Source organism: Rana temporaria, chromosome 8 (assembly GCF_905171775.1).
Source record: "Rana temporaria chromosome 8, aRanTem1.1, whole genome shotgun sequence".
Lineage (NCBI taxonomy): Eukaryota > Metazoa > Chordata > Amphibia > Anura > Ranidae > Rana > Rana temporaria.
Window position 1 is genome coordinate 48,927,869 of NC_053496.1, and position 17,135 is coordinate 48,945,003.

Genomic DNA, 17,135 nt, shown 5'->3' on the forward strand with positions numbered 1-17,135 from the left:
TAGAGAACCCCCAAACTCCTGTTTGCGTGGAGTGACGCCTGGGGTCCAATACTGAATTCTCACATTGAGAAGTGCATTGAAATCCTTGCTAACCGCAGTTGTGGTTCACTCCGTTCACTAGAGCTGTTACAAACTGAGAGGCAGAAATCGCTTACTGCCCAAGCAACCCCTCAGAACCAACCTGAGGGACCCTAGTTGAGAAACCCTGCTGAAGACTATGGGCCAGATTCTCAGTCAGCGGCGTATCTTTGCCCGGGCGTAACGTATCCGATTTACGTTACGCCTCCGCAAATTAGACGGGCAAGTGCTGTATTCTCAAAGCACTTGCTCCATAAGTTGCGGCGGCATAGCGTAAATCGGCCGGCGTAAGCCCGCCTAATTCAAATTTGGATCAGGGGGGCGTGTTTTATGTAAAACTACTGTGACCCGACGTGATTGACGTCTTTGCGGAACGGCGCATGCACCGTCCGTGGAATTTCCCAGTGTGCATTGCTCCAAAGTACGCCGCAAGGATGTCATTGGTTTCGACGTGAACGTAAATGACGTCCAGCCCCATTCACGGACGACTTACGCAAACGATGTAACTTTTTCAAATTTCGACGCGGGAACAACGGCCATACTTAACATTGGTACGCCGCACTTATGCCTCATATAGCAGGGGCAACTATACGCCGGGAAAAGCCTAACGTAAACGTTGTAACTTTACTGCGTCGGCCGCGCGTACGTTCGGGAATTCGCGTATCTAGCTAATTTGCATACTCAACGCGGAATTCGACGGAAGCGCCACCTAGCGGTCAACAAAAAATTGCAGTTAAGATCCGACGGCGTAAGAGACTTACGCCTGTCGGATCTAATGGATATCTATGTGTAACTGATTCTAAGAATCAGGCGCATAGATACGACGGGTCGGATTAGGACTTACGACGGAGTACATGGCGCGGCGCCGTCGTAAGTCCTTTCAGAATCTGGCCCTAAGCCTGTGAAGGTTCTCATTTATCCAATTCATGGTATATTATCTAGTAGTAGTTAGGCACAAATCCATCTGAATCCAGTAGAGTAGTTAAAAAATCTTACAAGTTAACTAGGAGTGCTGAAACAGTAGGAATGTAAGAGATGGTCGGTATTGCACGTCATCGGGTACCATGTTGGGGAGGGGTGGCTGGGTGAAGCTTCTGAAGTAAAAGCAGAGAACGTCTGGCAACCTTGCATGCAAAAATCCTCTCTGTGGATTGGTGGATTTCTATAAAACAGGTGGGGCATTAGATGTAAAAAAAACTCACATAACAGAATTCCCAGTATTAAGAAAAAAAAAAAGACAAACTACTGGCAACAATTTGATGTAAAGTAATTTTAGGTTTTGTGAAGTTGAAAAACAATTATTTTGCTAACATTTATCAAAAAGATCTTTTTGCATCCATTTAAATTGGGTCAGCTTAGCCCAGATGTCAGAGAGCAGCATGAACTGCCAAGGAATTTACAAGTTTGAAAGTATATTAATTCAAGAGCATCACTGTGTGTGGGTGAATCTGAGATGCAATAATACATCTGCATTAATGACCACATTCTATTACGCAGCCTCCACCGTCCTCATCCTCTGGTTCTATAATGCGCTAGATGACCACTGATATCCTGCAGGTGTCACGGCTCAATGTACACTAAGATATTGTTTCCCTATATATTGTGACATATCATAGTGAGCATGAGCAGACACTGTGTGAGGGCCAAACAGCTGCCCAGCTGCTCAAATATTTTACGTCTTTGGGTGCGGCCTTTAATCCAGAAAGACTGGATAAAAGACAAAAATGAGGGGGAGAAAAGGGGAGTAGAGAAGGGGACAGAGGAGAGAACCATACAGAGGGACCAGCAGAGACATAGGACCAGACCCAGAGACTCGGGCAGGAGAGAAGTAAGTGCCATTATTACCTGGAGGATACCCCATGGGAAGGGAGCTCGGGGGAGAGGAGGAAGGATGGAGGGGGAGACAGGGACTGGGTGGGGGGAGAACGAGAGAGAAAAAGAGAGTGACCATATGGGAAAGTAGAAGGTGAGAGATAGGGAGAGGAAAGTGACAGAGAGAGAGAGAGAGAGAGAGAGAGAGAGAGAGAGAGAGAGAGAAATTGGACTATAGTAGGAGAGAGAGACTATTTGACGTTAGCAGGAGAGAGTTAGGAGATAGGTAAGGGACACTTAGATTGGGTGGAAAGAAGCCGGAAAGAAAGACTGAGAAAACGAGAAATACACAGGACTCACCTCTTCTTATCCCTTACCCCTGATAATGTCCCCAAATGCATTCCCTATACTTTATATTATCCCTTACCCCCCCTTACCCCTGATAATGTCTCCAAACGTATCCCCCATCCTCTTTATATTATCACTTACCCCTGATAATGTCCCTGGGCTCAACCCTATGCTCCTTAATATTATCCCTTAACCCTGATAATGTCCCCAAATGCATTCCCTATACTTTATATTATCCCTTACCCCTCCCTTACCACTGATGATGTCTCCAAACTTATGCCACATCCTCTTTATATTATCCCTTACCCAGAGCTTTTGTTCTCAGAAAATAGGTGCAGGAACTCAACCACGACCCGTTCAGATTTCACAAACAGTAGAAGGGTCTTAAAGGGGCATTAAATACCAGGATTGCATTACATACAGTGTGTAGAGTTCAGGGGGTTACACACAGAGTGCAGAGCTGTCACTTGTAAACACAGAAACCAGACTTCTGTGTTTACAAGTGATTGTGGTGAGCAGGCACCAAAGAGTCTGAGCCAGAGGTGGTGGAACTCAGTTCCCCCAAGTTCCCCCTGAAAAAAAGCCCTGCCCTTACCCCTGATAATGTCTCTGGGCTCAACCCAACCCTCCTTAATATTACCCCTTAATCCTGATAATGTCCCCAAATGCATTCCCTATAATATATATTATCCCTTACCTCTGATAATGTCCCTGGGCTCAACCCTATCCTCCTTTATATTATCCCTTACCCCTGATAATGTTCCCAGAATCACCCCCATCCTGATTTATATTATACTATACCTATGATAATGTCCCCGGACCTACCCCCCATCCTCCTTTATATTATACTTTACCCCTGATAATGTCCCTGGCCTTACCCCCCCTCCACATCCTTCTTTATATTATACTTTACCCCTGATAATGTCCCTGGCCTCACCCCCCCCCCCCCTCCCCATCCTCCTTTATATTATCCCTTACCCCTGATAATGTTCCCAGAATCACCCCCATCCTCATTTATATTATACTATACCTATGATAATGTCCCTGGACCTACCCCCCATCCTCCTTTATATTATACTTTACCCCTGATAATGTCCCTGGCCTCACCCCCCCTCCCCATCCTCCTTTATATTATCCCTTACCCCTGATAATGTCCCTGGCCTCACCCCCCCTCCCCATCCTCCTTTATATTATACTTTACCCCTGATAATGTTCCCTGAATCACCCCCATTCTCCTTTATATTATACTTTACCTCTGATAATGTTTCCCAACTTATCCCCCATTCCCCTTTATATTATCCCTTACCCCAGAATCACCTCCATCCTCCTTTCTATTATACATTACCCCTGATAATGTCCCTGGGCTCAACCCCATTCTCCTTTAAATTATCCCTTACCCCTGATAATGTTCCCAGAATCACCCCCCCCCCCCCCAAAAAAAATACTCCTTTATATTATCCCTTACCCCTGAATGCCCCTGAACTTATCACATCCTTTAAATGATCCATTATACCTGATAATGTACCCAAGCCCACTCCTCAATCTTCTTTTATATTATCCATAAAAATGTCCCTGGACTCATCTCCCGTCCTTATTTATATTATCCCTTAGCCCTGATAATTCCCCTGGACTCACCCCCCCCCCATTCTTTAAATGACCCCTTACCCAGGGCTTTTTTTTCTCAGAGAATAGGTACAGGAACTCCCCTCTCCCAAGTCACCCCTTGTCTCCATCCTCTACCCACCTCCAAGCACGTCTCTTGTTTCCTCTCTTTACCCACCTCCCAGTACTACTTCTTTTAGAGAAAAAAGAACCAAGTATAATTTTGTGGTGCTAAGTAATCTGTACATTTATAATAAGAAAGGTTGTAAAGTGGCCCCATGCATGCAGCAACAATACCCCCCCCCCAAGCAAAAATAGCCCCCCCCCCCGCAATAGAAGACCCCCAACAATAAGAGTTACCCCCAACTAGAAAAGACTGCTTGCAACAAAATACCGCCTCACAACAACAGATCAACCTCAGGAACAATAGACCCCCCCCCCTCAACAATAGATCCCACAGCAACAATGGATTTCCCAGAAGCCAGCATTTATAGACCCTCCAGAAGTTGGCAACAATAGACCCCTTCCACAACAGTAGATCCTATACATCAACAATTGATTCACTTGCAACATAATGCCTTCCCCCAGAAACCATAGAGCCTTCCTCCCACAGCAACAATAGATCTCCCAGCAGCTGACATTATTGGACCCTTCAGTACACCACACTACCCCTTGCCACTCCATACATTCAGTGCTGGAGGAGCCTGAACTGCGTTCCCCTGTGTTCCTGCTGGGAAAAAAACCCTGCAATTACCCCTAATAATGTCCCTGGACTCACCCCTTATCCTCCTTCATATTATTCCTAGATAGGAAAAAAAATGGAATAGCTGTTGCTCCATCCAAAATGCATGCAAGTTCGTACTTTGCGAATAGAGCAAAACCAAATGTTCTCATGCTTTATACACTTCAATTTTAAAGTGTGAATGTGGAAAATACCACAATATGGCCACTAGCAGGCGCAAAAGAGCATACTTATTTCCAATGATCGTTAGCGCCATGTAGAACAAATTTGCATGCAGTGTTGATGGAGGGACGGCTATGCAAATGTTTTATAAACACCACTTAGGTTAAGTGGAAAGAAGAGGGAAATGGAGAAAGAGAGTAAGAGAGAGAGACTGGGAGAAAGAGGGTTTAGGAGAGAACGACAGAGAAAGAAAAAGAAGAATATAGAGAGAACGGAAAAGAAAGCGAGAGAAATGGGGAGATAAAAGGAGAGAGAAAGAAGACAGGAAAAGGAGAGAGGGAGAATAAGGGGAGGGGAGGAAAAAATGGGGGGCAGAGAAATAGAAAGGGGGGGGAAGGGAGAAATGGGGGACAGAGAAATAGAAAGAGAGGGGGAGAGGGAGAAATGGGGGGCAGAGAAATAGAAAGAGCGGGGGAGAGGGAGAAATGGGGGGCAGAGAAATAGAAAGAGAGGGGGCAGAGGGAGAAATGGGGGGACAGAGAAATAGAAAGAGAGGGGAGAGAGGGAGAAATGGGGGGGGGGGGGGAGAGAAATAGAAAGAGAGGGGGGAGAGGGAGAAATGGGGGGCAGAGAAATAGAAAGAGAGGGGGCAGAGGGAGAAATGGGGGGACAGAGAAATAGAAAGAGAGGGGGGAGAGGGAGAAATGGGGGGCAGAGAAATAGAAAGAGAGGGGGGAGAGGGAGAAATGGGGGTGCAGAGAAATAGAAAGAGAGGGGGGAAAGGGAGAAATGGGGGGCAGAGAAATAGAAAGAGAGGGGGGAGAGGGAGAAATGGGGGGCAGAGAAATAGAAAGAGAGGGGGAGAGGGAGAAATGGGGGGCAGAGAAATAGAAAGAGAGGGGGAGAGGGAGAAATGGGGGGCAGAGAAATAGAAAGAGAGGGGGGAGAGGGAGAAATGGGGGGGGGGGGAGAAATAGAAAGAGAGGGGGGAGAGGGAGAAATGGGGGGCAGAGAAATAGAAAGAGAGGGGGGAGAGGGAGAAATGGGGGGCAGAGAAATAGAAAGAGAGGTGGGAAAGGGAGAAATGGGGGGCAGAGAAATAGAAAGAGAGGGGGAGAGGGAGAAATGGGGGGCAAAGAAATAGAAAGAGAGGGAGAAATGGGGGGCAGAGAAATATAAAGAGAGGGGGGAGAGGGAGAAATAGGGGGGGGCAGAGAAATAGAAAGAGAGCGGGGAAAGGGAGAAATGGGGGGGGGGGCAGAGAAATAGAAAGAGAGGGGGAGAGGGAGAAATGGGGGGCAGAGAAATAGAAAGAGAGGGGGTAGAGGGAGAAATGGGGGGGGGGGAGAGAAATAGAAAGAGAGGGGGAGAGGGAGAAATGGGGGGCAGAGAAATAGAAAGAGAGGGGGGGAGAGGGAGAAATGGGGGGGGGGGGCAGAGAAATAGAAAGAGAGGGGGGAGAGGGAGAAATGGGGGGGGGAGAGAAATAGAAAGAGAGGGGGAGAGGGAGAAATGGCGGGGGAGAGAGATAGAGATGGGGAGAAAGAGAGAATGTAGAAGAAAGAGGTAGAGAGAGGGGCAGAGAAAGAAAGAGGTAGAAAAGGAAAGAGAGAGGGGGAAGAGAAGGAGAAATTGGGAGGGGTACAGAGAAAAATAGAGAGAGGGGAGAGAGAAAGGGGGGAGAAAAGGGGGGGGGAGAAAGAGATGGGGGGGGGGGAGGGAAAAAATCTGACTGTGATGATGTACATTGGATTATGCAGATATGAGGAATTTGACCTAATTGGAAAACTCTGTGATGATTCTTTCTGTCCATCTGGTATCTATTAATACAAAGAAAATGAAGCAGCAGTCAGGGAAATAAAGAGTGCATTAATGGAAGAAGTGAGCTCTCCGAATGTATTTGTCCTCTCACATCCTACTGAAAAAACACAAATCCTCCTGCGCTCTGGTGTTTCGCCAAACTGGGTACAGCAGTGTGGTCTAACGGCAAAATCAGAAGTCTTGCAGCCCTCCACAGAACAAAGGGTGTTCATATGGCTAAAACGAAAAGAAAAGAAAGGAGGGCGCACCGACCTTGTGCATTACCACTTAAAATTTTATTAAAAACAGAATAAAAAGCAATGGTCCTACCCACAAAACAATCAAGAATAAGCGCTTTTCAGACAGCTGGACTGGACCTCGCGGCACCTGCCAGTGGAACATCAGACATTTGAACGGCTGACGCGTTTCTGGGGCGTACCCCCTTCCTCAAAGCCTAGACAGTCCGTGATACCTACCACTGACCCCTGTACACTGCCCTACCTACTACTGACCTCTGTACACTGCTCTACCTACTACTGACCTCTGTTTACCACCCTACCTACTACTGACCTCTGTACACTGCCCTACATACTACTGACCTCTGTTTACTGCCCTACATATGCTTGACCTCTCTACACTGCTTTACCTACTACTGACCTCTCTACACTGCTTTACCTACTACTGACCTCTCTACACTGTTCTACCTACTACTGACCTCTGTACACTGCCCTACATACTATTGACATTAGTACACTGCCCTACATACCACTGACCTCTGTACACTACCCTACCTAGTACTGACCTCTGTAAACTGTCCTACATCCTACTGACCGCTGTAAACTGCCCTACATACTACTGACCTCTGTACACTACCCTACCTACCACTGACCTCTGTACACTACCCTACCTACTACTGACCTCTGTACACTGCCCTACCTACCACTGACCTCTGTACACTGCCCTACCTACTACTGACCTCTGTACACTGCCCTACCTACTACTGACCTCTGTACACTACCCTACCTACCACTGACCTCTGTACACTACCCTACCTACTACTGACCTCTGTACACTGCCCTACCTACTACTGACCTCTGTACACTGCCCTACCTACCACTGACCTATGTACACTGCCCTACCTACTATTGACCTCTGTACACTACTCTACCTACTACTGACCTCTGTTCACCACCCTACCTACTACTGACCTCTGTACGCTGCCCTACATACTACTGACCTCTGTTTACCACCCTACCTACTACTGACCTCTGCACACTGCCCTACATACTACTGACCTCTGTTTACTGCCCTACATATGCTTGACCTCTCTACACTGCTTTACCTACTACTGACCTCTCTACACTGCTTTACCTACTACTGACCTCTCTACACTGCCCTACATACTATTGACATCAGTACACTGCCCTACATACCACTGACCTCTGTACACTACCCTACCTAGTACTGACCTCTGTAAACTGTCCTACATCCTACTGACCTCTGTACACTGCCCTACATACTACTGACCTCTGTACACTACTCTACCTACCACTGACCTCTGTACACTGCCCTACATACTACTGACCTCTGTACACTGCCCTACCTACTACTGACCTCTGTACACTACTCTACCTACTACTGACCTCTGTTCACCACCCTACCTACCACTGACCTCTGTACACTACCCTACCTACCACTGACCTCTGTACACTGCCCTACCTACTACTGACCTCTGTACACTGCCCTACCTACTACTGACCTCTGTACACTGCCCTACATACTACTGACCTCTGTACACTGCCCTACCTACTACTGACCTCTGTACACTACCCTACCTACTACTGACCTCTGTACACTGCCCTACATACTACTGACCTCTGTACACTGCCCTACCTACTACTGACCTCTGTTCACCACCCTACCTACCACTGACCTCTGTACACTACCCTACCTACCACTGACCTCTGTACACTGCCCTACCTACTACTGACCTCTGTACACTGCCCTACCTACTACTGACCTCTGTACACTACCCTACCTACCACTGACCTCTGTACACTACCCTACCTACTACTGACCTCTGTACACTACCCTACCTACCACTGACCTCTGTACACTACCCTACCTACTACTGACCTCTGTACACTACCCTACCTACCACTGACCTCTGTACACTGCCCTACCTACTATTGACCTCTGTACACTACTCTACCTACTACTGACCTCTGTTCACCACCCTACCTACTACTGACCTCTGTACACAACCCTACCTACTACTGACCTCTGTACACTGCCCTACCTACTACTGACCTCTGTACACTGCCCTACATACTACTGACCTCTGTACACTACTCTACCTACCACTGACCTCTGTACACTACCCTACCTACTACTGACCTCTGTACACTGCCCTACCTACTACTGACCTCTGTACACTACTCTACCTACTACTGACCTCTGTTCACCACCCTACCAATTACTGACCTCTGTACACTGCCCTACACACTATTGACCATTTTTACAGTGATATTAGTTTTAGTAGATTTTTCTAGATTTTTATTGCTGTCTTTTTTTTATTGGGAGCTTGCTAGTTAATTTCCTTATTTGTTTCCAAACCTAGGTGCTTTTTGATGGCTTCTTTCACATCTTTATTTCTCAGGCAGTAAATGATAGGATTAAGAATAGGCGTTATCACTGTATAAAAAACCGCCACAACTCGATTAAGGGAAAAACTAAAACTGAGTTTTGGTCTCACATACATAAATGTAATAGTACTATAATAAATAAACACAACTATTAGATGGGCGAAACACGTTGAAAAGGCTTTTTTCCGACCGGTAGTTGTAGGTATTTTAATGATGGTGACAATAATATACACGTACGAAATCAAAGTCACCAGCAGAGAAGTCAGGATCGCTAGGGAAGCATTGAAAAACTCCATCATGTCTATGAGATAAGTGTTGGTACAGGACAACTGCAGAAGGGGAGGGGAGTCACAGTAGAAATGGTTAATATCACTTCCACAAAAGGGAAGTCGGGAGATTAAGATGTTTTGGGGGAAGGTGGTGATCAAGCCTCCAATGGCGGCACACAGGCTGCCTCCACGGCACATAGTACGATTCATCAGGGTTGTGTAGCGCAGCGGCTGGCAGATGGCTAGGTATCGGTCGTAGGCCATTAGGCTGAATAGGAAGCATTCGGTGGATCCCAACGCAAAGAAGAAAAACAGCTGCGTCATGCAGCCATACAATGAAATGGATCTCCCATGTGATGTGACGGTGCTCAGAATTTTGGGGACAGTCACAGAGACGTAACAGATTTCTAGAAAAGAGAGATTGCGGAGATAATAGTACATAGGAGTGTGCAGGCGTCTTTCTATCAGCGTAATAGTGATGATCGCAGAGTTACTCAGGAGAGTTATTAGATATGTTATCAGCAGGAGGGAAAAGAAAATGTATTGCAAACTCAGAGGTCCAGGAAATCCAAGAATTCTGAATTGAACCAGCTGACTACGATTAACATTCATCTGTATGGAGCAGGAAGATAAAAACACAGTTACGACAACACCACTGTGACATACAATTTGGCTTCATAAAATAGTACAGTGTACTGCCACCTAGGGTTGCCACCTGTACGGGATTCACCCGGACAGTTCGGGTTTTGAATCATGTGTCCAGGTTTCAGGCAGACTGAAACCCGGACACATTATTGAATTCAGACCAGGCTGTGGCTCCCCAAGTAACTAAGATAGTCACACACAAATATGTTGCTGTCCGAGAGCTTCAGCGGCAGTCTGGTGGCAGGTTTGGCATCACTGGAGGGCAGGATGATGATGTCGGGAAGAGTAATCTGGCCACACCCACCATTCGCTGCGGCACGCTATGCGCACCTCATTACTACTCTCCTTGGGGCACCCAAAGGTGTCCCAGACAGCTAAAGTGTTCGGGTTTGGCTTGAAGAAAAGGTGGCAATCCTACTGCCACCACCAGTCAGACTGTACAAATCAATGGCAGGCGTCGTCAGCCGTATATGCATGTATACCGAATGTCCATATATCAGTCGATTTATGCGTATAATCGCCACTTGCCTTTGATTTGGCCAGACAGCAAAACCAGGTCTTTCAACTGTGTCCTGCAGTGCCCCCCTAGTCCATACAGTGCCCTCCAGTCTTGCACAGTGCCCCTGTAAAGTCCCCAGTCATCTGGAGAAACCTCCAGCCCCCTCCAAAGAACCCATGCCTCACATTTACCCCCAACAAGCTTCAAAACCTATAGGGCCACCAAGTATGCTTCAGAGTCCCCAACCCCCCTCTAGAACCCCCATCCAGAGCCTTCTAGAAGCTCAATACATATCTGGCATTACCATACTTCTATTGTGTGAGTATAAACATTGGGCCAGATCCACAAACGAATTACGCCGACGTATCTATGGATACGCCGCGTAATTTCAAAGTTCCCCACGTAATTTCAAAGTATCCACAAAACAAGATACGACTGAATGAGGGATCGATCCGACAGGCGTACGTCTTAGTACGCCGTCGGATCGTACGTGCATATTCACGCTGGCCGTTAGGTGGCGTTTCCGTCGAATTCCGCGTTGATTATGCAAATTAGCTAGATACGGCGATCCACGAAGTACGTCCGGCCGGCGCATTTTTTTTACGTCATTTCCGTAAGGCTTTTTTCGGCGTATAGTTACCCCTGCTATATGAGGCATATCCTATGTTAAGTATGGCCGTCGTTCCCGCGTCGAATTTTGAAAATGTTACGTTGTTTGCGTAAGTCGTTTGCGAATAGGGCTTTGCGTAGAATGACGTCACCGTCGTAAGCATTGGCTTGTTCCGGTTTAATTTTGAGCACTGGGATACCCCCACGGACGGCGCATGCGCAGTTAAAAAAAAAACTTCATTTACGTCGCCTCCACGCCCCTATCCCATCCATTTGAATTGCGCGCCCTTACGCCGCCTAAGTTACGCTACGCCGCCGTAACTTACAGTGGAAATTCTTTCAGGATACAAGAAAAAAAATGTAAGTTATGGCGGCGTAGCGTATCAGAGATACGCTACGCCGGACGGAGGAATGCGCCACGCTACGAGGATCTGCCCCATTGTTTTTATTTTACTGTTGGGGCTTTGAAGGTCTAGGATGAATTTATCAGGCCCCGGTCTCAAAAAGGTTGAAAACCACTGATCTACGCAACGTGTTTCAAGGTGAGATCCCCTTTGACAAGCCTCAAGTAGGCAAAATGGCTTGTTTAGAAACGATAAAAAACAAAAACATACTGCAAATAAATAAATAAATATATATATATTTTAGTAAAAGTAAAGTTTACCTTTAAGGCCCCGTACACACGACCAAACATGTATGCTGAAACTGGTCTGCGGGCCAGTTTCAGCATACATGTTTGGTCGTATGTAGGCGCGAGCGGGCCGAATTCCAGCAAACATTTGCCCGCCGGGCCTTTTCCCAGCGGGCAAATATTCCTGGACGTGTTTTAAAACCGTCCGCTGGAATCCTGCCCGCTCGGACATGTTCGGTCGTCTGTACAGACCTACCGTACATGTCCGAGCGCCCGCCGTCCCTCGCATGCGTCGAATGACTTTGACGCATGCGTGGAAGCCTTTAAATGGCAGGCCCGCCCACGTCTCCGCGTCATCGTCGCGGCGACGACGTGGACACGCCCCGCGTATTGTTTACGCGCGGACTTCTGTACGATGGTTAGTACAACCATCGTACAGAAGCCCTCTGGCAGGCATGTACGGTGAAAACGGTCCGACGGACCGCTTTCATCGTACATGTTTGCTCGTGTGTACCGGGCCTAAGGGTTAAGTTTAGGGCTTTGATGGCTTAAAGCAGTGGTTCTCAACCTTCCTAGTGCCGTGACCCCTTGATAACATTTCCCAAGTTGTGGGCACCCCTGGGTGGCCACAGGCTTCAGGGACAGCCCTGCTGGGCATCCGCAAAAAGCCTGGGAGAGCAGGGCAGGCTTCAGGAACAGCCCAGGATTCAGTGACCCCTGGAAAATTATCATTCGAACCCCCGAGGGGGTCCCGACCCCCAGGTTGAGAACCACTGGCTTAAAGGCTTGGTTCAGACATCTAACACCACTGCTTCAATCTGTGTTCAGATCACTTTTTAAAGGCAACTGGCAACTGTCTTAACCCTATTTTTGCCATTTGTGGTATTTCAATCTACCAATGGACTTCTGTACAACCAGCTTGTCAGATTTTACCCGTTTGATCAGCAACCCAGGCTATAGCCGGCACTGCTGATCAATGTATTCTGATGGTGGGGAAACCTCCACACTGTCAGAATACAATAGCTCAGCGGGAGGATTCCACCATCCACATTGAGTGTGTGAGTGGGGGAATCAAGTTAGTTTTTCTCGTTCAACCCACTGGTTTAATAAAAAAAAAACTGACTTAAATATGGGCTGCCTTACCCTGACCAATATGGAATAAGATAAATCACAAACACACGCATTCCATTATTACTGAGATCTTTGTGTTTGTTTTTTAGTTTGCATTAAAGTACAAACTATGAAATAATCTTAAGGGAACCCTGCATCAAATGTGTAGTAGTATTTATTTAGTCCTTTATTTTTATCATAAAAAAAAAAATCTGTGTTAGCAAAATAATTATGTGGCCAAATGCCGCGTACAGACGATAGGACATTCCGACATCAAAACCATGGATTTTTTTTCAATGGATTGTTCGCTCAAACTTGTCTTGCATACACACGGTCACACAAATGTTGTTGGAAATTCCGAATGTCAAGAACGCGCTCACGTACAACACTACGATGAGCCGAGAAAAATTAAGTTCAATGATTCCGAGCATAAGTAGGATTTCTTTGCGTCGGAATTACATACAAGGGCCCAGATTCACGTAGAATCGCCTATCTTTAGGCAGGCGTAGCGCATCTCAGATACACTACGCCGCCGTATCTTAGAGCGACATGTCCCGTATTCTCAAAGAACTTGCGCTTTAAGTTACGCCGGCGCAGTGTAACTGGGCCGGCGTAAGCCCGCCTAATTCAAATGTGGAAGTGTTGGGCGTGTTTTATGGAAATTAATCGTGACCCCACGCAATTGACGCTTTTTTCGAACGGCGCATGCGTGCACATGCTCAGTATCAAATTCCGACAGCAAATGTCCGATGGAGCATACACACGGTCGGACTTTTCCGCCAACAAGCTCACATTTTTTGTCGGAAATTCCGACCGTGTGTACGCGGCATAAGAGTTGAAATCACAGAATCCTGTATTGCGATACCTTAATAAGCTCTGACATGCTGATACCCAACAAAATACTGTTCCAGAATACTGCAATGCTTTATCTTCCTGGGGATAGAAGTTTCTTCCTAGTGCAGGTGATATTTTCATATACTGTACTCTATGTTGATTTCTGTGATCATTTTATGAAATCCTATACCCAACATTGCTGCTGTCTGTTATATAAGGAAATTGCATGTCCTGTGGCTTTCAGAAAAGCATTGCATGGATCCTCTGAGAAAAAGTTAATTGAGGTAAAATTATTCTAAAGCGTGAATTGGTCCACGAGGAAATGTATTTTTACCATATCTCCTGGGACAAAATTGTTATTTCACTGTTATTGCTAAAAAATAAATTAAAAAACTGTTTTCCAGAACACCTACTGTGACTAACTAATCATATTCAATAGAGGAATATACTTCCAGGTAATGTCATAGCAGATCCATAAGTGATCAGAGATGAACAAACAATAGAAAATTGACTCTTTTGATGATTCAGTGGAGGAGACCCCATTATTAGTTTCACCTTTCCCAGTATAATAGTGAGCTAGTAAAAAGCATTGGCCCGGATTCAGATAGGAGTTGCGACAGCGTATCTCCGGATACGCCGTCGTAACTCTGAGTGGCGGGGTCGTATCTATGCGCCTGATTCTTAGAATCAGTTACGCATAGATTTCCCTAAGATCCGACCACCGCAAGTCTCTTACACCGTCGTATCTTAGGCTGCATATTTACGCTGGCCGCTAGGTGGCGCTTCCGTACATTTAAGCAAGGAATATGCAAATTAGGTAGATACGCCGATTCAGAAACGTACGTCCGCCCGGCGCATTTTTTTACGTCGTTTACTTTAGGCTTTTTCCGGCGTAAAGTTACCCCTGCTATATGAGGCGTATCCTATGTTAAATATGGACGTCAGGCCAGTGTAGAATTTTCCGTCGATTACGTTGTTTGCGTAAGTCGTTCGTAAATAGGGCTGGGCGTAATTTACGTTCACGTCGAAAGCATTGGCTTTTTGCGGGTTAATTTGGAGCATGCGCACTGGGATACGTTCACGGACGGCGCATGCCGTTAGCCAAAAATGTAATTTACGTGGGGTCAGCCTTCATTACAATACAACACGCCCACTGCATGGAGAATTTGAATTCCGCGGGCTTACGCCGGACCACATACGCTACGCCGCCTTAACTTAGGGCGCAAGTTCTTTCTGAATACGGAACTTGCGCCCTAAGTTACGGCGGCGTAATGTAACTGAGATACGTTATGCCCGCCGATAGATACCCAATTGTATCTTAATCCGGGCCTGTGTGTTGATGCTTATTTGTTCACTGAGATGCTGAGAACAGCAGTTGGCCTCAAAATTCCACTTTCAGAAGCACTTGAGTTTCTGGCCAAAATCTCCACCCCATGTAATATCAATTGTACCTTTAGCAATGCAAATCGAAGGATTACCACCTATGAAGCCTTCCTGACACAAAGAATGGGTCTGTTTAACTAGAACATGTTGGTTCCATTACTCTAATGCCTTGTACACATGATCGGAATTTCCAATGAAAAAAGTCAGACGGGATTTTTTCATCGGATATTCCGACCGCGTGTGGGCCCCATCGGACTTTTTTTCCGTCAGAGTATAGAAATAGATTTATTTTTGATTTTTTCCAATCGGAAATTCTGATCGTCTGTGTGGAACTCCGACGGAGAAAAAAAACACGCATGCTCAGAATGAAGTCAACGCTCGGAGGCATTGGAATTAATTTTTCTTGGCTCGTCGTGTTTTACATCACCGTTTTTTTTTACGGTCGGAATTTGGTCTGCCAATGTGTATGCAAGACAGCTTCAACGGAATTCCAATGGATCGTGTGTACAGGGCATTACACACATCCCATCCTGTTCTTGGATAATCAAAATCTGCTTTTCCATGGTGATTGGATCAGGGTGTCGGCACTACCTATGTTTGATAAATATAAATGTTCGGGTATGTTCTTGAAACTTATTACTGAAAGCGGAGCTCCACCCTAAAGTGGAACTCCTGCTGATCGGAACCCTCCCCCCTCCAGTGTCACATTTGACACCTTTCAGGGGGAGGGGGGTGCAGATACCTGTCTAAAGACAGGTATTTTCACCCACTTCCGGCCACACAGTTTCGGGCAGACGTCACCTCCCGTCCCCCCCCCCGTCCCCTGTTGTGTGCTGGGAACACTCGGCTCCCACAGCGGGAGCCAATCAGCAGGCGCAGCGCAACTCGCGCATGCGCCGTAGGGAACCGGGCAGTGAAGCCGGAGCACTTCACTTCCTGGTTCCCACCCCGAGGATGGCGGAGGGAGCAGCAGAGTGACGAGCGATCGCTGCGGACGGCGCTGGACTCCAGGACAGGTAAGTGTCCTAATATTAAAAGTCAGCAGCTGCAGTATTTGTACCTGCTGGCTTTTAATATTTTTTTTTCAGCGGACATCCTCTTGAAGAAGTGGTTTGTTTAAATTACGAAACATCTTCAGCATCAAAGAACAAGTCCAGTTGATTGAGACAAACTACTATTAGTTCAGAGGCGTACTAAGCATGGGGCGGAGGGGGCGGACCGCACCGGGTGCCACACCCTGGAGGGGTGTCAGGCCGACGCCCCCCCCCCCTCCGCGAATGAAGAGGACTGTAGCGTGCGGCATGATGGTAGCGCGGTAACAGGGAGGCAGCGCTAGCGGCAGTCTAGGTAAGACACAGCTGAAGCGTGGCTTTTCAGGGGGGGGGTTGACTCGTGCGAGCCGCCCGTATCCATACCCGGGACTGCAATTATCCCCTTCTCTGTGGCAGCGCAGCGCCCGCGGCTCTGATAGATACGGCTGTGACTGTCTGACACTGACAGTCACACAGCCTAGGAGCGTGAAGCTGCAGCCGCCTCCCCCTGTGCTGTGCTGCCTGTGTGTGTAGTGTAACACGCGGCGCGCTGATGATCATGGGTCTGAAGGCAAGGGGGGTGTGTGCACTATTGTAAGGGGGGGTGTTCTGTATATGAGGGGGGTTCTGTATTGTGGGGGGGTGTTCTGTATTGTGGGGGGGGGGTGTTCTGTATTGTGGGGGGGGGGTGTTCTGTATTGTGGGGGTGTTCTGTATTGTGGGGGGGTGTTCTGTATATGAGGGGGGTTCTGTATTGTGGGGGGGTGTTCTGTATTGTGGGGGGGGGGTGTTCTGTATTGTGGGGGGGGGGTGTTCTGTATTGTGGGGGTGTTCTGTATTGTGGGGGGGGGGGTGTTCTGTATTGTGGGGGGGGTGTTCTGTATTGTGGGGGGGTTCTGTATTGTGGGGGGGGGTGTTCTGTATTGTGGGGGTGT

The 17,135-nt window shown here is 47.2% G+C and overlaps 2 protein-coding genes across 2 annotated transcripts in view; one reads left to right on the forward strand and one right to left on the reverse strand.

Moving 5' to 3' along the window:
• The first annotated feature begins 1,804 nt into the window (after nucleotides 1-1,804).
• The window catches only part of LOC120946911 (microfibrillar-associated protein 5-like), a 46,049-nt gene continuing 30,718 nt past the window's right edge, over nucleotides 1,805-17,135 (forward strand). Inside the window, exon 1 of the mRNA XM_040361736.1 lies at nucleotides 1,805-1,906. The gene's annotated coding sequence lies outside the window, so the exon portion shown is untranslated. The remainder of the gene's footprint in view (nucleotides 1,907-17,135) is intronic.
• On the reverse strand, nucleotides 9,087-10,070 carry LOC120910397 (olfactory receptor 11L1-like). The gene has a single exon (XM_040322153.1). The coding sequence runs from the start codon at nucleotides 10,068-10,070 to the stop codon at nucleotides 9,132-9,134; it is 939 nt and encodes a 312-aa protein (XP_040178087.1). The 3' UTR covers nucleotides 9,087-9,131.

What these genes read in the sequence shown, in the direction of transcription:
- LOC120910397 (XM_040322153.1), bottom strand. Translation starts at nt 10,070, where the DNA reads ATGAATGTTAATCGTAGTCAGCTGGTTCAATTCAGAATTCTTGGATTT.